Genomic DNA, 27,538 nt, shown 5'->3' with positions numbered 1-27,538 from the left:
GATTTGTGTCTATCTATCTATTTATCTATCTATAGTATTAGTATCAGTAAACTTCCCCATAAAATGTACATCAGTATTTCACTCTAGAGAAGCTTTCTGACTCAGATTTCCATACAGTGGTGGTCACAGGAACCAGGGGTTGCCTTAAAACAGCCTGCATACCACTCCACCAATGATGCGTTTTAAAATATACATTTTAGGCAAAAGCTTTATCACAGAACTATTGTAAACAATGTCTCAGGCATCAGGCAATATAATCATATGTAATAACTATACGTCTGGTTCCTATCACCACCACTGTGAACAACTCTGACTCAGTAAGTTTTCCTAGAACAGACATTTCACAGCAATCCACTCTGAACGACTTCGTTTACATCTCAACGACTTAATTATGCAAACATTTTGAAAAATCCGTGGAATTTCTCCTAAAAACGGCAGGTTAATTTGACGGCGTCGATGTTTATTCAGTACTGATGCTGTAGGTATCAATACTGTGGTGGGTGCCTGTTCAGTCACTATGAGTCTTGTGTTGTATATATTAAGCCATTTTATCCTTAATTTTGAGGCTGTGTAATCTCGCTGAATGATGGTTAAACTGGAACCCTAAAGATTTCACTGACCCAGTTTCGAAAAGGTGAAGCACACTGTTCTTCACACGGGTATTATTATCGTTTTTAAGCGCTGTTAGACCTGTACGTGCCTGTGGTCACATATTTCCCTCAGCGCTCTCCATCGATTCCTCAGACTCGATTAGCTCGGTCTGTTCCGAAGAGACAGGGAAATGAGCAGAGAGAGTGAGAACACGGAGGCGCCTCAGAGCAGCGAGAAAACTGCGAAAGGTAAATCGTTACTGTTTTAAAACACGCAGTACAGCAATTATTTACTTTGTATATACTTTGTATATAAGTTAGAAGAAAAAACAGCCCTCAGTTGTGTTATTTGTATGAGAGAAACAAAGTTAGTTAACGTTAATGTTAACCTTCTTTACTTTCTCCTTTCACTCGTTCTTTGCAAGTTCACTCAACTTTGTTCACGGCAGAAATTAGCAGGCTGGCTAACATTAGCTAAATACGATAAACACATTACCGCGGGTTGTGACTTAGTATCTGTAGGAAAAGTGTAACGTTAGTTACAAAAATTGTGCGGTTCTTCGTCACTTATCCAGACCTTTTGGCTAAGCAGCTGTTGAGCTGGTGTGTGTTGATGTTCGTGTCGATGTTGGTCTCGGAGGATGGAGACAGAAGCTGTTTATGTTTTATCTGTCTCTTATGTTGGCTTTGGGGCGTTTTTTATCACTTTTCAAATGTTAACTAAAGTTACCAAAGCTAGCTTTAGTTAAGGGACACTCGTAACTATAATTGACCTGCCTTATGAGATATGAAAATGAGTCGTTTATGACACCCAGGACACCTTATACCACATTGTCGTGGTTGTCGTGGCAGCTGGTCTCACTCGAAGACCCACTGAATGTGCACTAGAGCTGGACGATATGGGAAAAAAGTATCGCGATCCTACAGAATTTTTTGTGATACACGATATGCCACGATATTTTTTTTTTTTCTGAAATCTGATCATTTAGAAATTTGTAATTTTTCACTATGATAAATGATGTCATATTGCCCATTGGCTGGTGTCATTTAAAGCATAATTAGTTCCAAGCTGAGGTCTAAAGCCATACTCAAGTTAATAATTTGCTACTTCAATTAAAGAATGACCCAAGTAGAAGGAAAAAGTACCTTTCTAAAAACAACTTGGGTAGAATATTGCCACCTTAAAACAGTAGCAGGTCAAAAAACTACTTAAGTACTAAGTAACTTGTAAGAAACTTATTAGCAAGGATCCATAATGAAATCAGAATCATATCAGTATCAGCAGGTAATTGTTTAAAAAAACACTGGCAACGGACAAATGTGTAAATTTTTGATTAAGCATTTTGTTGTACTCCAGAAAAGCCGAATGTTTAGGTAACACTTGGGCTGTTTGAATTTTATTTACTTTACTACATTTATAACCTTTCAGAAATAAGTAGTCGGTGTGGATGTAGTCCCAGTGTCTATATTTTATTAATTATTATTTATCGGCATTGGTGCGTTCTTAGTACAGCATCTATTAGCATAAGAACCGAAGTTTGTTAGGCTCTATATTTCTCTCATGGTAATACTGTTGGTCTAAAATAAAATTAATGATTAACCTCAAAAGTCAGGGAAATGACCAATCACAAAACAGTACAGATGTTTTCACCAGCATAATGAAATTAAACCCGAGAAAAAACATAGCAGAAACACCAGATATAATACTCACACTCATTACCCTATTTGTCAGGTACGCCTAAAATATAGGTGCTTTTTGTAGATTTACAATTACTGTGTATCCCATGTGTTGATACACGATGTATCCATTACCTATTAACCTGTCCATCAATGTAAAGAGGCCACCATAGGACCACCTCCGAGCAGGTGTTATTTTGGTGCATTCTCAGCACTACAGTGACGCTTACATAGTAGTGTTGTGCTGGTACGAGTTCATCATGTACAGCAATGCTGCTGGAGTGTTTTTTTGTGAACGATTGTTTTATTGTCTTTTGGCATATATGTTGGTGCGAATGTTATCATAAAATCACTCAACATCCCCATTCTGTCCCCACCTCACTCTTTCACCCAGGGTGTGTTGGTAGACTACAGAATTTACATTTAGGATTTACATTTGTCATTAGTTAGTTTTGGACCATGAGATCACTGTTGGCTGGATATTTTAGTTTGCTGGACTGTTCTCAATCCAGCAGTGACGCTGAAGTGTTTACAAACCCTTGTGTGTAATGTGTTATAAACTTGCCTTACCTTGCTAAATTGTGCATCAATTGGGCTACAGCAGTAACTGTACTTACAAAGTGCACCTATGTAGTAGGTGTTTCATGTGTGTTTTGTTATTTTGTACACCACCTGTAAATGTTATGACTAAAATGTACTAAATAGACAGTAGATTCCTTTTTCTCACAAGTGTGCACAGAAGTATTATAATCAAAAATACTCAGGAAAGTACAAACCCATCAACATTATACATAAATACATTTGCCATCGACACTGTAAATTTAGCTACCCGCCTCTTTCTATAACCATCTGTGATTCTTATTTTTTATTTTTATTTTTTAAGAAGATGCACATCTGAAAACACTCTTTATAATGCAACATTTACATGTGTCTAGTTTTGGTTAACCTAATCATTGCTGTAATTGGAGTGTTAAGGCTGTTAAAGCTCTCCGCAGTCTTGTGGGGGTTTAATATGGAAACGTTGGATGAAACCAGCGACTCGCAGTGACAGTAATGGGAGTCTGAAAAGTAAACTGACCATTATACTTAATATACTAATTATTAATGAGATGACCAGTAAAGCACTACTTTTTTTAGTCTAGCAAAAGTATCAGAGAAATGGTAGACAAACTGTTTTGATTTCTTTTCATATTTAAGAATCATGTGCTAATTTCGGCTAACAAATGGTAAAATAACCCCTATTTAAGAAAATTAGGAATATAAAAATTAGGAAAAACACCATAAAAACGATCAGTTTCCAGTCTATTAATACCTAATTTATTATTCATAGCTTTTTGAAATAAGCAGAAAAATTCTATTGAAAGTGTTGTCTTTCTAAACTTAAATCATTTACACTTTTGCCACGGTTTTGTCAATGCAACATCAAAACAAATGTAAGAGCATTGTACATGAAGTGTAACGGTCATTGAATGTAAATGAAGTGTTAATGTGATTTACAGTTAAGCAATTATTTGCTTTAAATAGTGGAGTAAAATGACAATTATAACTCCAGACATCTAATGATTTTTCTGTATATATGGTAGGAATAACCAGTAACACAGCTTTATAATGAAATTACAGTGTAAGTCACATTCTAGATAACAGTCAGTTGCAGATCTTCAAGTTTTGTTTAAGTGTGGTTTTATGTGTCAAAAACGTTCATAATTTATTTCTACATCATATGTTTCACCCTCTCCAGCCCTTAGACTTAAACACACTGTTTTTGTAAAAGGTACCTGTTAAAACTAGCAGACCCGTATTGTGCCTCATTCAAAACACAGTACAGGCTGAAACGCTCCTTAGCTCTGCACTGGCAGAGCTAAACTGCTGTGGGCTGAATAGGTGGATTTATGTAAGTAAGATGGTTTTCGTGACATCACAAAAAACAATGGGCAGTTCTTGCAGCTTAGTTTTCATATATGGACAGGGTGAATGATGTTTTGATACTTTAACAGTGTCTACATCAAACTGATACGCCCGTTTAAGCATTACGAAGATCTCTATTTTCTTAAAGAGATAAAAAACATAAACAATGCTACAGAAAGACCCACTCTGTTTCATGCCTGTCCAATTGCAGCAGCTCAAGCGCCACGGTTGCTTGCTTACGTTCAGAAGGTGCCTGGCTGTCGGCGGCCACATGCAGCTGTTACCATAGTTTCCTCCCGGCCGACTCCTCTGTGTGATGATGATGTCAGCGAGCATGCTGAGCTGAGCCGCCTCTCTCTCTCTCTCTCTCTCTCTCTCTCTCTCTCTCTCCCCCTCTTTCTCCCTCTCTCTCTGTTCCTCTCCCTCTTCCCCCTCTCTCAGTCTTGCTCTCCCCAGTGACTCATTGGCAGCAGAGAAGCAGCTGTCCTCTCTCCTCTCCTTGGCTTTCTCTCCTTCTTCACTGTGCTACAGAACCCGATGTGACAAGCAGGTAGGCGAGCCTGTCCGTGGGGGTCGGTGCTCTGTGGACAAATTTTTAGCACTTCTCTCCAGCTTTCACGTCACGGTGGTGGCAGTTGCTGTCTGTTGCTGCGTCTTTTAATGCTGAAGCTGAACTGAAGTGTTGCTCTTCGTGAAGATGGTGTTTTGTGACTAAGATGTAGTATAACATGCTCATCCTTTTAAATCTGAATATGAAAGTAGGTTTAAATAGGTTAGTATCCCTCTCGTTGTGGTTGAAGCTTGCGTTACTGTTTTTTTACTTGGGGTTGGAGAAGAGAAAAGAGCCTTTTTTTCAATCTAGGAGCAATCTAGAGAACCTCAGTGCTGTGGCTGATTGATGTTTGCAGTTACCAGTGGTGTATGTTGCTGAGGAAACTGCAGAGATCGATAGAAATTGCTGTTATGAGTTTGAAAGTGGTTTTATACGTGTTCCTTTTCCTTCTTCTGACAAATGTTCTGTAGATCTTCTCCTGCACATCCACAGCCATTGAAAACAAACTTATAGTCCCATAGCGGACTGAAATATTATCTCAGGAAGCTGTAGAACAGTGATGGCTATTTGAGAAGTCACACGGTGAAATGATACTCTATATCTGATATAACTTTAGATAGAAGTTCGTATTCTTTGTGTTGGAAACATAATTCTTAACATCTGTTGACCTAAAATGAGTCATACTGATGATCCGTTTAGCTTTTTAAGGTTCTTTATGGACTGGACTATATGGATTGGTTTACAGATATTGTTTTGTGTTGTATTTCACTTAAGGATGTTTTGATGACCTTTAAGCTTCCTTGTTGAAGCTGATAGCGCTTTGGTAAGGAAATAGCTTTTGCCTCCGGACTCTGCTTAATCACACAGTCTAACCTGTAATGCTTCTGACAAGAACGACGCAAACGCTGAACTGTTGCCTTCATGAAAGATTAGAACATGGATTTTTTACTGTGTTTTTATTGTGTGGTGTTCTGATTTTAAAGAAAGGTTAATGCTTTGTCATCAGCTGTTTATTTATTTACCCAAGGTGGAAAATAATTTATATTTAATTTATCTACTGCAGCTACACTATTTGTTTCTGTTTTATCTTTTGTTCTGACATTTCAACATCATCTGTCAGTCTTCCTGATCTTTTCTAATGGATTTGAAAGAAATAAGTGCAGCTTGTGGCACTTTTAAGCTTTACCAAATTCAGGCTAAGCTTTAGGTCTTGTGGATTAGATCATTTAGGTAAATAAATGAATCTGAGCTACATCATGGATCGATCTATATTTAGTGAATGAGCCTCCGTTACGCATACGATCTTTCCCGCAGTGAGAAGAGTGCTTTTGCTCTACAATAATGTCGACTTTTATTACATCTTATTTCAATTTTCAAAGCATTTATTTCCAAAAGCATGTTCATCTGGGATTTGTTTTATTTGAATTTTTACATTAAAGGAGCTTTTTGCTTATGTTGCCCTTTCTGGTTGTGTTTGCCAGACAGTAATGTTGGCTTTTATTAGGCCTACATTTCATCTCTTTTGGAAGGCATGGTTATGTGGGTTTAGTTTGTTTAATCTGGGTTTTGTTTGCATTTTTGTTTGTTGTATTTTTATGTAAAATATGATACAGATTAGCTCTATTTGCTCATATTGTTCCCACTGGTTGCCCTATCGCTAGTTGCACACAACCCTGATGCTGCTACTTTAGCGTTGCATTATCTCGTAAAGTACACAGTGACAGTGCTTTTCTGTTGACTCGCTGGCTTCCTAGTAGTGAAAGAGCGAGGCTGGTGCCACTTTGGCATATGGACACTGCCTGCTGTTGGACCGGCCTCTCCGCCTCCAGAGCTGGCAACACGGAGGGTCTTCTTTCCCTACATCGCCCTCACTCTCTCTCTCTTTGCCTCTCTGTTTCCTCCCTGCCCAGACTCTGCCGCATGGCATGGTTCCATGCTCTCCGCATTTCATCCGCCTCTGTGCTCTTGGCTCACTGGAGCAGCGTTGAGGCAATGGGACAGAGTGATCAGAGAGATTCTCTCTATAGTGCAGATAAACTGTTTTATTTCGATAACTAGATGTGGTCCCCAGCTGTTGATGTAGGATGTGAGAAAGTCCAGACAATCCATGAATTCCAAGAGAATTCCAAGAATGGAACTCATAATTGATAGTTTTACACTGGAGCAGACAAGTTAAGTTTAAATTACTCTACAATTGACCTTTTTCTGCGTGCTCTGCCCTCAAATCTGTCCTTTTATGACGACCGCTGGACAAGCTTTAAAGAAAACCCATTGAAAAATTGTGGCATGCTTTGTTTAGACTTCCTGCATATCATTATTTCTGTATAAATACTAAGCTATTGAGGTGGATTGTAGCTAATCCAAACTGGGTAGTTTGGAAACATTAGCTCAGTTACACAACAGAAACAAAAACAATATGTCCAGTTCAGCCTGTCAACTTGCATGTGTACACAAAATAAACATCATTTGAAATTCATAATGTTCTCTAAATGTATTCATTTTGGAAAAAATGAGGTTCAGTTTAATATGAATGGAATCTGTTAATGTTCTGTGAGGCTTATCTAACATCGAAGGAATGCCGTTGTGGGCGGAGCCTAGATAGGCCAGTTACAGTGTCACTAGAACAAGGGCAACTGTTTCATCAGTCGTGGAGTTGAGTGAGACAAATGCCAGTTATTTAACATCTAGAAACACATCTCTCTAAATGCCTCTCTGAATGAACAGTGCGTGGGAAGACCCTCATCACAGTGAGCCGGGTGGGCTGATGTGTTACTGGATGATGGATTGATGTTATAGGGAAAAGTCCTTATTTACATAACGGAGGGCTCGTAGGCCAGAGTGCTGTCAGTCTGCCGAATGTCAGCAGCGAATGGAACGTGGCGGAGGAGCCAGACAGAGTCCAAATGAAACAGCAGTCATGTCTACAAGACTCAGTCAAGCACTAAATGAAGAAAGTGCTCGAGCCACTGCACTTGACAAATGTTTGGTTTTGTTACAGTGCTGCGTTGTCATTCTGGGAAAGATAAATTGCTGATGGTTATATGGAGAGCGAAGTCATGCTTGCGTGTACTTGCGCAAGTGTTTTTTAAAGAATGCTCGGTCTCTGTCGTGGCTGTGGCTTAAACAAGATTGTTTATTGTTTACTTTCTGAAGGTATGTAAAAAAAACAATGATGTTATTTATTTTGCTATACTATACAAATGGAATTACATTTTGTTATACTATACAACACAGAAAAACATTGCCAGGCTAGTCTGTATTAATGTGAGACCAAATATTCTCTATAGAGTTTATATCTGGACCCTGACCAGCCCAAAGCCATCAGTAAAAAACATTTCTTTTAAGGCTTGCCCATTTTTTTGCATGGGAGTGTACATTTTTGTGTTGTCAGGTTTCAGACATTTTTTGTTTTAGTGCCAAGAAATAACAACAAAATGCCAAAAAAGGATATATTTCTTTGTGCAGTGAAAAAAACCATGAAATTCAAACCATAGTAAAATATCTTCTTCTTGCGGACTAAACGTGGTATCGTTTAAAAAATTAAAATCTATGTTTATGTTGGGCTATCAGTGCGAAATAATTCATAACGAATTACACCGTGCCATTGTTATCGCCACAATAACTGTGACTAAGTGTGATTACGATGCTCTGGTTATTTAGCAGCCTCATTTCTTTACGTCATGTGGCCTAGAAGAGGAGTGAGTGGATGAGGCTGCTAGCAGGCATTACGTTAATTTCCCTCAGTGCATGTGGGGGGGATTATTCTGCTGAACGGTCCTCGGCATACGGAGGGTAAGCCCATTTCTGAGGATCTGCCAATCTCGTTCTTCTCTACACTTTCTCCCTGAACAAATTGTTTGTTTGTCTTGTTTGAGTTGCCCCTCCCTTCATTTGCTCAGTGGTACATGCTGTTTGGCATCTGCTATTGCGAAACAAGTGTGCTTTGTTATGTTCTCACGACTAGAGTATCAACATCTGTTTTTACATGCAGTTAATTTCATTGAGGCTGCTGTCTCCTGTTGCTGAACTGAATGTGGAAGAGTAGTAGGGACGTACAGTGTGTTGTTTCTTCATTGTTAAGGCCATGGTACGCTTAATATTAGCCAACCACTTCTTTTGATTTTGCACAGCAAGGTCATGACAGCAGCCGAGGCGACTATGTTACTGCTTAATTTGAGAAGACAGAATTCGTTTTCTATCCTGGAGTACAATAAATACGTCAAATATCGGATTGAAATATCAGATCTAGATGCCCATCAATTCTTCTAGCATTTATATGCTGATAATAGGGGTGTAATGGTACACTCAGCCTACGATTTGATTGGGTCCACGGTAACGGGTTCACTTTTGCGTATTTTGGCTCAAACAGTGCAGTTACATTAGATGCCACATCTCCACAATGCACATTCTCACAGTTTTGCATTGTGATAACACAATGTCACAATGCATTGTTAAACCCCTAGCTGATATCAGTAATGGTCCGATATGATCATATATATTATGAGCAGGCAGTATATTTATCATTATCATAAAAAAATTACATCATAATATGTGTGTTTTATTTTAACATATCATGGGTATTATTAGTATTTAAAGGACACTGAATAACTGAATACTTCATTATAAACAGAGAACAGAATTAGTCCTGTTTAATTAGATTTAGTGCAGTATTGGACAAAAATAAATGTGCTCAGACTTTTATAGTATTTTTTAAATGTGGTACTGCTGGGGCTTTGTTTCTGGTACTATGGCACAAAGGGTTCTGCCATTGTTATGAGTCATCGAACCTTTTGTGCTAGGAGAACATTTTGCAGAAATGTTGGAAAGAACCTGCAGGCCACTAAAATAGTGCAATCTGGGCTTGTTGATGTCTGCCGGGGACGATGCGTAATTAACAGCTGACAGGACTGATCAGTTAGCCGTGAGAGGAAGTTAAGATGATTGGCATATTAGAAAGAGTTAATTTTTTCTTTTCTTTTTTTTTGTTTTCGGCTCGTTTCCATTTTGATGATGCGCAGTGTAGCGTGCCGCGTGGCAGTTGGCACATTCACCATCTCTCCTTCTCTCTCTTTGTCTCTCTCTCTCTGTCACTCTCTCCCTTTTGTACACTCCAAACAGCCGCCTTGCATCCCGAAGCGCTGGTGATGTCTCCTCAGTCTGGTGGTCAACAGCCGGACAGTGGCTTTATGGGTTCCTTTTTGCTGGCAGGAGTTGTGATTGGATTAGTGGACTCTGACAGAGGCTTTGTGTCTTTCTCTCTCTCTGTCTTTCTTTCTCTCTCACTGTTATTTTTTTGTCTTGCTGTGTTTCCACGGATGGCTCTTATCCCCTCTGTATGTATTTTTCATGACGGACGAGGAGCAGGACAGAAGATTTAGCTGCTCAGAGAGATTTTGCGGCAGTGGCGCCTTGCAGTGGGCTAAATAAACACACTACCATACAAGAATTTGAAAGCGCTTGTTATATTGATAGTTTTAGTATTTTATATGCAATAATAACTTTCACAGTGTACTTAGACAACACCAAAAGGTAATTTTAGATGTTTTATTCAATATTTGAAGTATTTTGGGAACAACAAGAAGTTCAGTGATCACTTCTGGATTGTGTATATTATATTCTATTGGGATCTATTGTGCAGTTTAGTGGTATAATATTGGCATATTAGTTACTTGGTTGGCCTACCGGCTATTTTGGTGGTCAGAAATGATAGTAACATGGGTGGAGTGATGTAACAGGGACTGTGACATATAAAATCTGCCAGTGCAAGGGTTCTTATCGCAAACACAAGTGAAATTTGTATCTTTATGCACAGGTGTAAAGAAATGTCCAGTTAAGCGTTTTTGTGGACTAATATTATTTATATCACCCCTCTGAAATATAAATAGGTAAATCTCCCAAATATTAACTAAACATAATTATTTTTTTATAACAAATAAGTAAAACAACTTAGTTATGACTACTAAATGTGAACCATACAGCTGATGTGTCTAGAATCTGATTGGCTAAACCACGTTTTAGGGGTGCGGGAAAAAATTGATTCTTAGATGCATCGCGATGTGGATGCCAAAAATAGATTTTATAAATATTTAATTTCTAATGTAATGTTGACGGAACGCAAAAGGCGGAACTTGGAAGTGGGTAAGTGCAGCGCCCAGACAGTCTGTGGCGGCACATAACAAAAACACTACTGGATGAGCGAGAAATCTGACCGGCTCCCTCTGCATTAAAGCCGGGTTAGATCAGGAGTCACAACACAAATGATAAGAAGAGCCATTTAGACCTTTCAACAAAAATCAAACCAGCTTGGAAGCCGCAACATTTAATGTCCAGTATGTCTCAGTATGTGATAATGTCCTAGTTTAGACTAAACAATATAAACAAAAACACAGATTTACTTTGCTCTGCTTTAAGCTTTAACTACAACCGCTTTCCTCCCATCTCAGACAGAAAACTTTTCCTCAGAAGTTGATCAGTTAAATGTCTCTCAACGTTCGACTGTTTTGCGAGGCTGAAGTCGCTTCTTATTCTCCAGCTTCTTGTTCGAATTTACCCGTTCCACCTTAAATTCTAACTGTGGCGCCGAATGTAAATGCGGCACCATTTAAGGTGGAATGGGAGAATTGAATCTGACTTCAGCTTCGCCACTTTTTAGTGTGTGACAGTCTCTCATTGCAGGTTTAACGTACCAGGAAACCAACTGCGCTGCTTATAAATGCGAATAACGCATCGCTGCTGGTGACCTGCAGTCCGCACGGCGGTTCTCAGTCGTTGCGAAACAGGGCTTTCGTGCTATGTTTCACACGACCCGTCTCAAAGACACCTTACCGACACAGCGATTCCCCTGCCCCACTCTTTACAACAAGACCAAAACCGAAGTTATAAAATCACTAAACAAAACAGGTAGAATAGCTGTAACGTGTGGACATCCATTACTACTGGATCTTATTTCACCGTAACTGCGCATTTTATCGCAGATGAGTGGCAGCAGCATCTCGTGCTCCAAACAAGAGCACTGAATGGGAGCCTTCTAGTTCACTTGCCACATCACTTCCATTTGTTTTATTAAAAAAGATATTGGAAGTAAATTCATTATGGATCATTACAAATACTTTGCTTTACAAGTACCAAGTCACTTTAAATAACAACACTGAGTCACTTAGTCACTTTAAAATGTATATTGTCTCTACATTCTGTGTATATTTTGTGTATATTTAATATATTTCAGTTGGTTTTTCTTGTATTTTTATTTTTACTTATTTACTTTCTGTAGAGTGATTAGCTGAGCCTCACCACAAGCATTTCAATGCATAAATGTCCTGACATGTTGTATAAGTGACAAATAAACTTGAAACTTGAACTCAAAACTTGAGCTCACACAGTGAGAAATATAAATACTATATAGAAAAAAAAGATGCATCGAGATGCATTGATAATCATTTTATAATCGCATCGCAGCTCTCTGAATCGTAATCGAATCGTGAGGTGCCTAGAGATTCCCACCCCTACCACGTTTGAACCTGTTGTAAGACAATATTTAGGCACATGGCAGTACAAAATACAGAAAATATGGATGGGAAATAAAGATAGAGTTGTACAGGTGTAGTCTTCACTGTTTTGCTAGAATGCAACGTTTATAGACATGTGTACAAAGAAGTGGATTCAGTGGGGCATCATGACTAGTGCTGCATTGCCTGAGCTGCTCTGCACTGAGTTTGAGCCTGTACTGTTTTTCAGGAAAATACTAAAATATATCTGCCACCCAATGTGCGCCAGTGCCGCTATTTTACACCTTATTTTTCCGTTTGTGCTATTACCATGAAAATAGAGCCCTTAAAATTGTACTTATGAAGATATTTTGCAATACGTTTTGTCAAATTTAGATGCTGACTTTATTATCTATTCATTCTTGAAATCTGTACAGCTTTCTATCGTTTTATAATCATCTATAGCTCTGTTAATTATTCTGGGTACATTTAAAATATCTAAATAATTGTAACTTGCAACTTACACAGGACTGGCATATTAAAATCACATTGCATGTAACCAGCCAAATTGGTTTTATATTATTGAAATATTGCAAAAATTGACCGTAAATTTTGGAAATGGTGATTCCAAACTTTTGAATGGTAATGTATCTAATCTTCTTTTCCTTTTCCTTCCTCTGATTGTGTCTCCAGGTTTTGACAGAAGCCCTGACGTTGAATCTGTGATATGAGCCATCTGACCTAAGGAGGAGTGAGAAACTGCACGTTTTCCCCCCTCCCTCTCTCTCTCCCTCTCTCTCTCTTTCAAGCTGCTTGCTCAGTCTTTCCCCTTCACTATCTCACTCTCACTCTCCCTCCTTCTCTCTCCCTCTTTCTTGTTCCCCTCTTGGTGACAGAAAGCTGTGGCCCAGCTGTCACTGTGCAACTGGGCAGCCCTTTGCCTGACTCTCAGACACGGCAGGCGTCGCTGGCACTTTCGAGCCAAGCAGAGCGAGTGAGTGAGAGAAGGGAGGGGGAGGGAGAGAGAACCTGAGGGCAATCCCACCTCTGTTTGCATTCAAGAAGGGATTACGGAGGAGAAGAGAAGTGGAGGTGAAACAAGGAGCCGAGTACCTAGCGGAAGAAAGCAGTGGATCTTTGGTGTGGCGTATGGAGCCAGGGCAGGTTTGATGCTGTGAGAGGTGTACTAAGCTCAGCTAACCAACCATTTCACTGGCCATCAGCCCAGCGGTCTGAACTGACTCACCCAGCCACCTGAGAGAGAGAGGGGGAGAAAGAGAGAGAGATAAAGGATATGGGTGTCCTGGTGTGTAGCGTGCTTGTGCTGGCTCTTGTTGGCCAAAGCCACAGTGTCAGAAACCCACTGGACAGGTTCAAAAGGTAAGAGAGATTTTCCTTCTTTTATTGACTACAACAAACAAAAAGTCCACAAACTGTTGCTCTCAATATCAAAACTAACTGTAATGTGACATTTTAAGTGAAAATGCTTTTCATCGTAGCATCTTTTGGTCAAGCACTTGTTTTACTTTCTTCTCTTTGCTATGTACACTATGAGAAATACAGTATTCACTATAATAGCCAAATAGTTAATTCAAGAACTGCCCCTTATTGTTGTATATGGTGTGTTCTGATGCTTTACCATGTATTTACCATTTATGTTCAGATTTCAGGAGGCAGCGTGGTCTGACCCAAACGACTGCTCCCAGACCAGGCAACCTTTCGTCCTGTCCAACCCCTCCAACTTCTCCCTGGACCTCCGCATGCCTGGGGTTATCCCAACAGTGGTAAGAATCTTGAAAACGGCAAAAGATTCTTCCTGATTAGATAGTTTATGCATGGAAAGATAATACATAAGAGGAGAACTGAATGGAGTTCCATTGAGTAAAATGATCAGAAATTCAATTTGATGATTTATTTAACAGTCACTCTTAAGGAAAAGTTAAAGGTTCCAGTTTTAGATCTTGGCAAAAGTGTCAGATAGAAGTTTTGCTCACGACACTGCACTGGCATGTGTGGGGCTGGGTTGCTGTTTATGACGGGCCTGAAGCTTGTTATCCTCTGGGAGAGTGCAGCGGGGCCTGGGTTGGATCTCCTGCAGTGTTTGTGTACTCCTTATTGATCAGGCCGTAATGTAGTCATTAAATCTTGACTCATTGCTGCAGACGAAAGCTAATTGGCGCTCCTGGCTGGCTCTCCAAACGCTGCATTGTTTTCCATGGCACAGCCGAACCTCGTTCCCCTCCGTCTGTGGAGAAAAAGGGAGGATTTTTTGTGGCTAATGAAGTCGGAGGTGAACGTGGGAGCTTTCTGTGCTGGCTTCCAGCTTCATTGACTGAGCTCCAGCATCTGAAAGTTTGGGGGGTTGGGAAGGGGCCATTGCTATTATTATTCTTCAAGCAGGTCTATGAGTCATCGACGAGTGATTCATCGCAGGCTCTCAGTGATAACTCTGCTGGGAGGAGGAAGTGGGGGGTGTGTGGATGTAATATCACCGAGGAAACAAGGCTTCAGCCCTAGTGGCCAGCTTCATCTATATTAAGCTATTGATCAGCTGGGGATGACCTTTGCTTGCCTCAGGAGGTGTCACTGAAGTCATTTTTGCCTGCTGATGCTTTTCTACTGTCTGGGTTTTTTGAATACTTCGGGCTTTGGTTGCTAGGATTGAATTAGATGCTGGTGGCAGAAAAATACATGTAATATATATATAGTATATTTCGTACTATGTTGCATATCATGCTGTCCAGGTTTTTTTAGATTTTTATTTTTCTACATCATGTGAACACAGCGGCTGCTGTTTATACTGTGTGAAAATTTCGTGATGAGTAGATCAATAGAATAAAGGATAAAGTCACTTTGCATTAACTTACATTAAAAGTTAAGTATGTTTTTGCATTCTCCTGTAAACGTCCTATTTTTCTTTGGACAGTGGTGATATATTAATGGGACATTTTACATTACTTATGGTTTCAGCTGCTTTGGTTCTCCTGAAAATGTGTATGTATAAAATGTTGTAAAGAACTGAGTTGTAATATGTTGCCTGAGGTGCATATCTTTTAAAATGTATAGTTCCAAGCAGCAAAACTACTACAGTCTAATTCTAATATAAATATATTATTATAATATTTTATTATAAAATTATAGTATTTTTTTGTTTGTTTGTTTTGGTAAAAGTTATTGTAGTTTATGGTTCTGTTGTTCAATGTATTCATGTATTTCCAAAAACGTTAATAAATTTGGTCAAAATTTTGAAGGCCAATCTTTAACCCTTGCACATCATTAATTCACTAATATGCTCTTAATGTGCAGTACGATGTTCTGCAGTCAGAATATCCAGCATTGCATTTGCAGTACTGCTGTTTTGTCCATAATGTGCGGCCGACCTGGGACTGAAAGAACTTCTCCAAGGTTGGCTCTGTCTAGCGGTGTTTGTTTGAAGATTTGATGTTGTAGCAGAAATAAACAAAACTCTGCTCCTTCTAAACTTTCACTTAGCAATTTGGCCTGTATTAGCGATTCAGTTCACCTTTGCGTCTGCAGAATGGGAACCCCAGCACCCCACATAAAAAAATGATTTGGTCTTGTTTTCCTGAAGCAGGAACTCAGAGGAATAGATATAATATAGGAATAGGAACAGCCACAAGCCTTTAGCCATGACCAAGCAATTACAGTGTTTTGCTGCAAACGACTTACTGTCATGTTTGTTAGTAATATGTGGCTGAATTAGTGCTTTTAGTCAACTTCATTTTCTCACACAAACATCCACATTCATTGTTGTCGTTGGTGGCGTCATCTCTGCTGTGAGGCTGATGGAGTTATTTTCAGAACTGAGGTTTGTCCTGTTTGAGCTGGCTAGCAGTAAAGAGGTCAGAGAGAGAGAGAGAGATAAACAGAAATGGAAGGAGGGAGAGAGAGAGAAAGATGAAGAGTGAGAGATGGAAAGAAAAAGAAAAACAGACAGATAGAGAGAAAGAGTGATAGAAACTCAGAGAAAGATAAACATACGAGAGACAGAACAATACAGAGAAGAGAGAGATAGAAAGAACAATGGAGTGAGACGAGTGAGCAAGATAGAGGATGGATAGAGAAAGAAAGACTGGGACAGATAGAGAAGGAGATAAACAGAGAGAAAGATAACCATAGAGCGAGAGAAAAATAAGCATAAAGAGGGAGAGACAAATAAAGAGAAGCAAAAAGAGGTAGAGGTAGAAAGATAGTGGTATAGGGAGAGAGACAGACAGACAGTTAGACAGATAGAGAAATGGACTGAAAGAGAGAGAAAAGAGATAGGGACAAAGAGAGATAAAGAGATGGAGAGAAAGAGAGAATGAGGGGGATAAACAGAAAGACAGTGAGAGAGAGAATGAGAGAGATAAAGAGAGAGACAGAGAAAAGGAGGATAAAGACTCAGAAAGACAGGAAGAGGTGGCAGAGAGAGACAGACCAAAAGAGAGAGAAATAGAAAAAGAGAAATAGAAAGAGATAGAGAATGAGAGAGAGAGAGAGAAGGAGAAGGGCAATATAGTTCAAAACATAGAGAGAGAAAAGAGAGAGAGAGAGATTAAATCCATTGAGTCTAGGCAGGACCCACCCAGTCATCTCCCTTATTGGATTAAGTGCATTGTCTTGGCCTCTTGCTGAAATACCGTCTGGTGGTGGCGTGTTATGCAAGGTCAGTCAGAGGGAGTGTGATTTAAGACGTACGTGGAGCGGTGTGTTAGGACAGAGCGTTGGGATGAGGTCTGTTTGCAGTTGTCGTCCTGCTCGTCCGCTGCCCGTCTGAATCATATCAGCAGTCTGCTGTCATCTCTTTGGCTGGCTGTTGAATTAGAGATGCGCTCAGCACTGTAGAGGCAGTGGCTGCTGCTGCTGCCTGCCCTACAAAATGAGTCATAATAACAAGTTTCATTTACAAGTGTAATGAAGAGCAGGGGTAGGTAAAATGACCTCAAACATCACACTGTTCACACATCACATTTAAACAGCACAATATTTTGACAGCACTGACTACAACATAAATGTAAAGTGCCCATATCATATACATACATCACACTGAATTTCTCTCTCTTTTTACATAAAAGAAACTTGTGACGACATGAAAAACATTTTTTAGCATTTAGCTAATTTATAGCATTTTGCACAAACCCAGTTCACTACCACCATAGCGTTATCACTACAGTTTGGGATTAGCAGCATTCAGACTTCTGTCATTCAGCTCTTCTGTGGGATGTGCATGTTCTTATTTGCCAAGAACATCTCGTTAAACAGGATGTTACCTCCTCAGCATGAATGGCCGACAGCGCCTTCATTTCTCAATCATGTACGAAATACACAAACAGTTCTCATTTTGCTTTGCTGACTATGCCGTGTCTCTTGAGAGATCTGCCATAGAATTACATACAAATTACACTCACATTTGTGAAAACAAAAAATTCAGCTTAAAAAAAAAAAAAAGCATTGAAGTTTCAAGTAGTGTTTTACTCCAGACTGCACACAATTAGGGCTGCTGATACTAATATTTGATAATATTTGATAAATTTGCTTATTAAAATATAAAAAAATGGAAAATTCATTCGCATAATGGTCTGGTTTACCGCTTTTGTAAACCCAGGCACTTCTGCACACTGGACTCTGTTTGGGCTACTTGTGATTTGGCACAGGGTCAGGTCTCGCACAGTTCCAGGTGACAGTATCAGTTTTAACTCCAGGTTCAGGATAAATAAGTTTCAAGACTTTTCCAGAGTCTGCAGGCAAGCTAGCTGTCCAGAGCTGTAGGAAAATAATTCCGACTGCACGGAATAATTGAGAATAATCAATAGCCCTAGAAACAATACACAGCAGCCAATCAGAAGAGAGGTCATTTACACAGTCATACAGGCACAGTAACAAAAGCAGCCTGTTTCAGGAATAAAAAGTTGCTGGAGAATGATCATGTAAAAATAGATTTGAAAAGCGGTACAGGAAAAGTATAGATGCCTTTGAACTTTGGTATCGGTGAACACTTTTAAATACCTTTTACAGAAAAAAAACAAACAAATCAAACCTCCGCTCTCACTCGAAGCCCAGAACACTGAACTGAAGCTGTTTTATTTTGGACATATTCTGAGAAGAACCAGTTCTTTGGAAAATACCATTTTTCTGGGACAGCCAGCAACAAGATGGATGGAGGCAGTCAGAGGAATCATGAGCAAGCAAGTAAAAAGCCTAAAGACCCAAACAGAAGACAGAGCCTTCTGGAGAAACAGTATCCATATGGTCACCAGGAGTCAGAACCAACTTGATGACGTTTACAAATAATACAAGCGAATTATGACTGTTTTCAGTATATAAACCCACACAAACGTCATACGTGAATTTTAGGGCTAAAAATAAAATGTAGGGTATGGACCCTTTAAAAGATAGTATCATGTCGTCAGTACCAACAGTCCAAAATACAGCATGACTCATAGACAGCTTTACTATGATGTAAATGCCACAGTGGAAGAACTATTTTGGGTGCTTGGCCACATTTGTGATATTCTTGGAAAAGTGTTCCTAGATAACAGATGTTCATTGTTGTCTTTTTTTCAGTCGGATTCCTACTACTGTATGGCTGTGCCTGTGCCCACATCACGGGAGGCCTATATAGGTGAGTGACCACTGCATGATATTTCAGAAGGAAATCTATTGTGTGAAATTGGCAAATCAGAAAGAACAAACTTGTTGAAAGTGGATTAATGTGTTGATTTTTTTTCAAAAGAATATTGTTGCTATTGTAACAAAACGATCAGTTTATCAGAGAAGAAAATAAATGTCAACTTGAAAGAACAACAGTTAAACATGATTTCATTCCAAGCAATTGTGGACCATTTCTATTGGTCCATTATTCATTTTATGCTCATACAATCTAAAGGGCAGGTGGCATTTTGAAATGGGGTAAGAAAGGAAAAGAAAGAAACGTAAGGATGCTTTGATATGACAGAAGTGATATGTTGGTATTTTTCTCAAATCTTGGTTAAAATGCCTGTCTTGGTTGAAATGTCATGGCCCACATTTAGAAGCACTGCAGAGTATTTAATCCGTGAACTTTTAATCTAGTCAGACAAATTGACGTAGAACAGTTCAATAAGATAAACACAATCTCATCTCAGTATATTACATTTTTTAAATGAGATTCCGGTTGCTATTGGTGACGTTTCTCGCAGTATATCTGCTTGTGTCTTCACTGGTGTAGATCTTTGCACAGTTCCTCAAGTCCAGAAAAATCCCATAACACTGAATTGACCTATAGCCGTGCGAGTGGCTGCAGTTTCCAGCTGCCACATAAACCCAAGCTCACAGAGTGTATTTGTCCAGTCCCGGCAGAATGAGATTACCACCCAGCCGGGCGCATTCTTCCCACACCCTCACTGGCAGTACAATAAAGAGAGCCTGTCTCCAGCCCTGTTAAAATATATTGGACAGGTTCTCACACAAAAGCGAAGGGTCTTCACAGCTGTACCCAAAACCCTAACTGTCCTTATTTTCCATTCAGTGCTGCTTGCTGCTTATCGATTCTGCTCGTCAGTGCAGTGCTCTGTTTGACTTAAGAAGGCCTGATCAAACACTGGTAGTGATTCACAAATTAATATGTTCATATTTAATTTAGGGAATGCTCTAGATGTAACAGACGTAGGCCTTTGTCTCCTTTAGAACCATCTTGAGACCGTTTGTTAGCTATCTAGTGCATTTAGTGGTTAGTTAGTAGTCACAACATAGTCAACATCGTCACGTTCCGTTTATCACATTCTACCTCATATGTGGTATAGTGACAGACAATTGGTAGAAACCACAAGCTTTAACCCTCGTGTGGTGTTGATGTTTTTGTTCCTCAGTGGTCTTGTGGACCCACCGCATTATTGTTTTTTTTAAATCAATACAACAATTATGCAAAAATACCGGATGTTTAAAATATCACAATGGGCCAGCGTAGGGTTCTCCTTTAGCAGCTGTAGCCAGTCAGCAGCCTGTCCGTGTTGTCCACCCTCACACACACGCACACACATATACAAACACAAGCTCAGATACACACACACTAACAGCAGGCCATGTAGGAGGAGAACAGAGTGAAGGGACGCAGCACTTCCACACTTTTATTTCCCACGGGCTCACTCCAGCACCACATGAGTAATATAAATTGTTGGGGCTGTACAGTGTGAAGTCATTAAAAATGTGTTATTTTATATGTTCTTCAAAGAAAATAAGCAAAGGCCGAGGAAACTGGGGTAAAAGAATAATAAATTGCATAATTTTTTTCTTTTGGTAAACATTGAAAACAGTTTGTTTAACATTGTGTTTCAAATAGAGAAGCACCAAAATTTTAATCACTGAAAAAAGAAGGCAGATAATTTTGACTGGAAAAAAAAACAAAGAGAAAGCAGGCCTACAACAGAGTGTCAAAATCTAAGACTTTGCAAATAATTTCAAATGGGGTTGAAATGAGAAATAGTGATTAAAGACGCTGTTTCTTTCCTTAGTTCTTCTGTGCTAGTTGGGTGCAGGTGCATTCAATTTGAACGGCTGCTAATCAACAGTGAAAATGTTTCAGGGTTTCTATGGGGGACGTGAGACAAGCATTTTGTATTCGCTGTTCATGCTAAGTATTAGGTGTTATAAGAAAGTTTAAAACATATCCTGCTCAAAATGTAGAATAAGAAAAACAACAGGAGCAGAAAAGAAACGTTCTGACAAGCACGCCAGTGGCATCTGTAGCCACAGCTTTTGAAATAACCAAAAAATAAAAATAAAAAAGATTACCGTGCCAAAGTTGTAACCCAAACTTATGTGAAATTATAACCTAAAAAATTAAGGAATTCATTGCCTTGGTTGTATTGGTAATAATTTTAGTAAATGTATTTTCTGTGAATCATTTTCATTTATTGTCAGCCTTTTTTTATTTTGGGCCCTGCGTGTCCTGAATTTTGTTTTCTGCCAACTTCATCATTATATATACTATATCTGCCTCCCTAATTTCATAAAGTATGTCCCATGCATGAACGTGAATTTTCTGTGTTTAAAGCAATGTTCAGTCAGTATTTGTTTTACAGGAGGAGGTTCTATGTAATGTTATTTGTAAGGCTGATTCATACGTGATAATGTATCTGAGTAATTTCCCCAAATTCCCGCAGGTGGAAGATTATTGCCTGGTTGTTTACATCAGTGTTATGCAACATACTCAATAACAAAAACAACACAGCACACAGACATGTCCATTAGGAGGTTTTGTTATTAAATTAGTGTGAGGTGGATTGGATCAGGACTGCTATTATTGAGGAAGCTCTGGAATCTCAAGTCAGGCATATTAAGAAACGTGGGCAATTATATAACCCTTATAGATAATATTTGCATACATACACTGTTGCGCTTGTATGTATATTTACACTATATGGACAAAAGTATTGGGACACCCACACGTTACACCTACAGGAGCTTTTATGACATCCCATTCTAAATCCATATGCATTAATATGGAGTTGTTCCCCCCCTTTGCAGCTATAACAGCTTCCACTCTTCTGGGAAGCTTTCTACAAGATTTTGGAGAGTGTCTGTGAGAATTTTTGCCCATTTATCCAGAAAAGCATTTTTGACGAGAGGGCCTGACTCACAATCTCTAGTTCATCCCAAAGGTGTTCGATGGGATTGAGATCAGGGCTCTGTGCAAGCTTTAATTCATTGAGCTCTTTAGAACGACCCATTCTTTCACAAATGTTTATAAAGGCAGACTGCATAGGTATGTGGTTGATTTTATACCCCTATGGCAAAGAGACTGAATGAAACAACTGAATTCAATGATTAAGAGGTGTGTCCCAATACTTATGTCCATATAGTGTACCTTGTACTTGTGACTCCTTTCTCCTTTCTTACCATTGTTAAGTAGACCTCATCTGTCACTATCAGTTGTTTGACACTGTCAGTAGCAGCATGCAGTAGTGCTGCCGTCACACTCTGCACTCCATTCCGCTTAGAACTGCTTCAGCAACCCGTCTGGTCTCTGTCATGTGGAGTCAGCTATCCTCTGTTTGTATAATGAAATCAAAAGCCCTTACGGGCAGTTGGAAGAAGATCAAAGCAGCTACCTATGGACAATTTAACGTGAAATGCGATATTATGCAGCATGTGAGCCTCATATTCTGCTTAGCTTTGAATAAACTCTCCGTAACTCACAGATATGTGTTTTTGCTTTGAAAGCAGAACTTTGTCTCTTGCTTTTACAAAGCAATTAACACCAATGCACTGAGAGGAAGAGAGCACTAAGCAGTTTTTGGAGGGCATATTGTGATTAACTTGAGCAAATTACTTACAAGAGATTTATTTTGAATCTCCCAGTGGCTGTGGTTTATTTACGTTTGGTGCAGCCTGAATAATTTGGGTCCCATGCAGCCTAAATAATAGCCTTTTATATGGTTTGAATGTGAAGGATATTTAGTATGGGACGGGCATCTTTCTGCCAGGAGTTTTGCATGTTGATTAGTCTCCAGTTGGTTTACAGTGCCTGCTGTGGTCTCAGTCTGAAACGGCAGGTTCTGTTACATTTGTTGTAAATGTAGGTCCACGTTTGCTTATATGACTTCACATGTTTTGAGGTCAGTGGTAGATGCCTTTATATCACATTTACAGACATTCTTGTGGTACAGAGTAGGTCTGGCTACAGTACTGAGGCCAGTGGCCAACTCACCTTGGGAATCTTACCATCTTCCAATTGATGGCCATGAGATAGGAAAGTTATATGCTAGTTATACTTATTTGGGCTAGAACATTCTGGGCTAGAATCCCTCTGAGGCAGCAGAGGTCGAAGAAGTTAAAGCAGCACTTCTGATGTTCATATCTTGCTGCCCTAGAGCTGAACAGGCCTGGCACATCATGATCTTGGTAGACTGTAATTTAGTTCTCCTAACAGGAGAGTGGTTAGTGTCAAAAGTTAGCACTATAACAACAGCAAATGACAGTAGGCAGGGATGTTTCATACATCATTTTAGCTCAAAGTAGAAAATGAAAGTGAATGTCTTACGGTGGCTCTCAGTTAAAACCTTAACAGCTGTTGTTCATGGGTTTCTCCAGCTGTTTTTTTGTCTCCTGTTTGAGACAGAAGAGCGTCTTTTTTCTAGAGTGTTATTGCTCTTCTCCAAATCAGCTATAAGTGAGACTAATTACAGGGGAGGACCAACCATTAATAAACGCAAGGCAGCGGTAGCTCCTTCTAGGAATATACAATGATATCAGAATCATATTGTTATTGGTAAATAATAGTTAAAAAAATAGTGGCATCATACAGATATTTAGATTTGATTTTTTAAAGCCAATATTTGATGATATTTCCAAATGGATCAAGTCCTACATTTTATGAATGTGTATATATCTGCATCGGCTTCGACATCAACAAATACATACATGGAAAAACATTGGCATTGGCTCGGGATTCCCATATTGATGCATCCCTAGTTCTGTCCTCAGGCCTCTGCATCTTCTTGTGATAATATGGCTGCCACGTTGGCACTTTGTGCTGCGATTTAGTGTGGAAGAAAACATTAGTGATCTAAAAGTTGTCCTACAAGCAGAGCTCCTGCAGTATTTCCAGTTTCAGGTTTCCAATGTCAAAGTGTCCTGTGCTATTAAGCTAGAAGCCATGATCAGATCCTGACAAGATGTTCCCTGGCCATGTGAAGCTTTAAAAAGAACAGAAAAGAAAGGCTATCTAGTGAACCTATTGTAGGTGGTTGTATCAAAGGAAGAGGAGAGTTACTCTCTGAAAAAACAGCACTGTGCTGTCGCTGTTCCTCTTGAGGTGTAATTGTCTTCTCTGAAACTGTCAGCAGCATTGATTAGTCTTGATTGATGATGGCTGTCAGTCCTGGAGTCATCAAGCCAACATAGGTTGTCGGATACATCAAGACACAAGTTCTAAATGTTACAGCTCGTAAGATGAATTACTGATGCTTTCTGGCTTAAGTACTTTGTTCTCTTTTAACAGTGGTGCTAGCCAACAGTGGGGGCTGAAAGCATGTGGGGAAACCATGCTTGGCCCTCACCAACACACTAGATTAATTTCACAGCCATTTGATGATGTGCACTTCCTATGAATTTGCCTGTGAAAGAGTTAAGCCACACCTTGGCTTCTTTTGAAATTTGGATTTTCTTGCTGTTACTTTTCAGTGAAGTATGAAATACCAGTAAGGTTTTGTTTTGCTCATTAGTTTTGGGTATATTTTGCAACACTCAGGTTTCTATGTATTAGGCCTTTTGCTTTAGTTTCAGGTGCAAATTGGACGCATTCTGCCTGCGTTATGTACAAAGTTGCTGCACAATACTGAACGCGCAGTTTATTGGCTGTGAACATTGTAAAACACAAAATACGCTTCTCTCCCTCTTGCATATGCCATTAAGAGAGAGCTGTTCAAAATATGGGAGGATTGTGCAAAAAGTAGGGGGAGATAATACATGTGTGGCTGACAACATGTTCTGCTCGATTAACAAAAATTGCAACATGGGGCATCCGGTTTTATGCTGATTTTCCTCCACCCTTTAAAACCAAAATTTGTGTTAGAGTCTCATAAGACATATTGTTAAAAGACTTCTGACACAGTGGTTAGATGAAGGCACAAGCCTCGAACATATGCAGACAGAATCTTTACCATCAGAAAAATGCTGTTTTAACGATTGGGATTAATTGTATGTATGTGAGAAAATTGGGTGCAAAAAATGCCATGATGCATCACACAGAGTCTGTGTTATCTTTTCACGAACTCTGTTTTCATAGCTGGAGGAAATTAAAGCACATGCAGAATGTTTTTGTGGGAAGTAAATTGATTTATTCATATAGCTGTCTCTTTGTTTCTGAGCTTTGATTTTCTGTTTCATCTCCAGCTTGTTGATGGTGCCATTATTTCACTACTCTGTTAAACTCTGTGCCTCAGAAGTGAGCAGTTAGTGGGTGGGGCTATGCAAAATTTGTGTGATAAGCTGCAGTCTTAGTAAACAGAATATTAAATTCAGGTGAATCTTGGATGCAGATTGGGGTTACTTTAAGACATTTTGTGCTACGCCTGTGCTTGTACATGTGTCTGGCCCTCAGTTTCATGGTCATCAAAGTGTCTTGCTTGGTATGAAGAGTAGGTTTTGATTGGAAAGTTTTCTTTTGATAAGGCATGTACAGAAATGTAAAGGTGGTTTAAACAGCTGAAAGGTTTAAATGCTGATGAGCTCTGACATGACAGCAAGGGGATGAATGTGTGGGCGTTGCTGATATTCACAAGGCAGCACAGTCACTAATATTGTCACAAATATTTACGTGTTATTGCTTTCATCAGAATAAACCTGTTTACATTTAATGCATGTTAAATGTTCATTTGTATTAAAATCATTTTTGAAACCTAGTTGCCCCTGAATTTAGAAACATTTGAGTACTATTTATATGTTCTTTTAAACTTGACCATAGTATGTTTGAGTTAGGAGAATGCAGCAAGCAAAGATGTGCAACACACATAAATGGCTTTCGTGCAGACCTTCTGCTGTAGTATGATTCCCTAGCATGTGCCATGTTCTGGCCTTTATCGTCCTAATCAAAATGGAGGTGCTGGCTGCTGTATTAGCTTTGGCTGCAGTGTAGATTATAGAATGATGACAGCCATCCTGTGATGCAGAAAGCCAATCAGTGGCTCTTCACAGCCACATAAGCCTGCTCTAATGTTGCTCAGTGAGGCGACTAAAGAGTGTATTGATATTAGCCGGTGGAGGCAGCCAGCCACACGGATGGCTGTGGTCTGCTTTTTGTCGTGTGGGGGGGTGAGGGTTTTTATGACAAGTGATGACTCTATCCCCTCGCAACCTTCAGCAGTCTTCCGGGCAGGGACCATGATCTTGCTGCTGAGCTTTGATTAATGCCAAAGCATTTTGCTACCTCATTAGAGGCTGCACTCACCAAAGACTGAGTGTTAATATGTGTGTCTGTGTGATATAGAGAGCGTGTCTGTGTAAGAATTACTGCCCACTGTGCACAGATCCCCTTCCAGACGGAAAAGATTTGACCTCAGTCAGGGGGAGATTTGGAAAAAGAATGCCAATCTGGGATCACAGGCCGTCTCAAATATCTAAAACATCTGCCAATATTACCTTTATAAGCTTCTTTATAGGAGATGTGGATACTGATACTTATTTTTTTTATAGGAAATTACTTCACTGAAACAATAATTTATCCAAAAATCACATTTACATAAATTTCCTTTTACCCCAAGTGTAGTCTGTAATGGCAGAGTAGACGAGGAGACTGGGTGCATTTGCAAGTTAGCTTTATTAGAGATTGAGATGGTTGACAAATGGAGACAATAAGCAGGCAGAAACAAATAAAGCAAATGAATCAGTGAGAAAGAAAGAAACAAAGGAGAGCTAGAGTACAGAACTAAGAAACTGCACAGAGCTAAAATACAGACAGTAAGAAGCAATGCAAAGCCCAGCAAACACGAGACGCGTGTTAAAGTGAAGGCTGCAGCTATGGAAACACCTTGGTAGGCTCCTCTTCAGTGCTCAGTCATGCACATTCAAGATGTGACAAGTGCAAAAACATTGACTTAAAATGTACATTTCATTATAAACTCTACTGGTCGAGCATTTTGGCCCTCGTGGCAATTTCCACCATTTTTCTGTCGGTTTTGTGCTGCACGTGATAGATTGTAGGTGACTGAAGGTCTGGAAGAGTCCTTCGAATTGTCAGCCACATTTGGAAAAAGCCTACAAAACGGCACAACCTTCAGTGACGTAACAACCAAGAAATATAGCCTTCCTCAGCTGCATCCTTAGCTTTGAGACACATCTAGGGATTTAAAATGCTGTCACAAAAACGAGAAACAGCTGAGAACACTCAATAACAGGGCAGGGTTACGAACAAAACACAGGTAAGACGTGGTAATAAGAGGGTGGTGCTAGAGAGATGAGCCTGGAGCAGAGAGAGGAACGGACTAAACCTGTCTAGGGGAACTGTGACGTAGTTAATGAGCCATGTGTAGTGTTCGAAGTTACCTTATTTAGTTTGCAACGTAGCTAACATCTAATAGTAGCTTATTGTCACTAAGATAGTATTGTGCAAACTGAATGCCTAAATCATGACACATGCCTTTACTTGTGTTGTTAAGTAGTGGTGGGCAATATGACAATATTTATTGTATGTCACATTATGCCACAGTATGCTTTTCTGAGCATATTGTGGATATCATCAGTACTTAGAGAACAGTAACCAACTGCATATTTCATTACAAAGACATTAGAATTAACCCTGTTTAATCTTTATATTGATAGTTTTTGATAATATTTTTAAAATTTAGCAC

General features: G+C 39.4%; 1 protein-coding gene across 7 annotated transcripts in view; it reads left to right on the top strand.

The window, feature by feature from the left end:
* The first annotated feature begins 739 nt into the window (after positions 1-739).
* Positions 740-27,538, top strand: part of pam (peptidylglycine alpha-amidating monooxygenase) — an 87,229-nt gene continuing 60,430 nt past the window's right edge. For 2 of the 7 annotated variants that reach the window (XM_036595119.1, XM_036595113.1), the window contains exons 1-4: positions 740-839; positions 12,903-13,589; positions 13,873-13,993; positions 18,777-18,834. In XM_036595119.1, coding sequence (XP_036451012.1) covers positions 13,504-13,589; positions 13,873-13,993; positions 18,777-18,834 — 265 coding nt within the window. In that variant the 5' untranslated portion in view covers positions 740-839; positions 12,903-13,503. Of the gene's footprint in view, positions 840-4,613; positions 4,723-7,355; positions 7,879-12,902; positions 13,590-13,872; positions 13,994-18,776; positions 18,835-27,538 lie in introns of those variants that run through there. The other 5 variants (XM_036595117.1, XM_036595116.1, XM_036595114.1 and 2 more) reach the window with 5 other exon arrangements.

The sequence above is a fragment of the Colossoma macropomum genome, unplaced genomic scaffold (assembly GCF_904425465.1).
Source record: "Colossoma macropomum unplaced genomic scaffold, Colossoma_macropomum, whole genome shotgun sequence".
NCBI lineage: Eukaryota > Metazoa > Chordata > Actinopteri > Characiformes > Serrasalmidae > Colossoma > Colossoma macropomum.
This window is presented reverse-complemented; position numbering and strand designations above follow the sequence as displayed.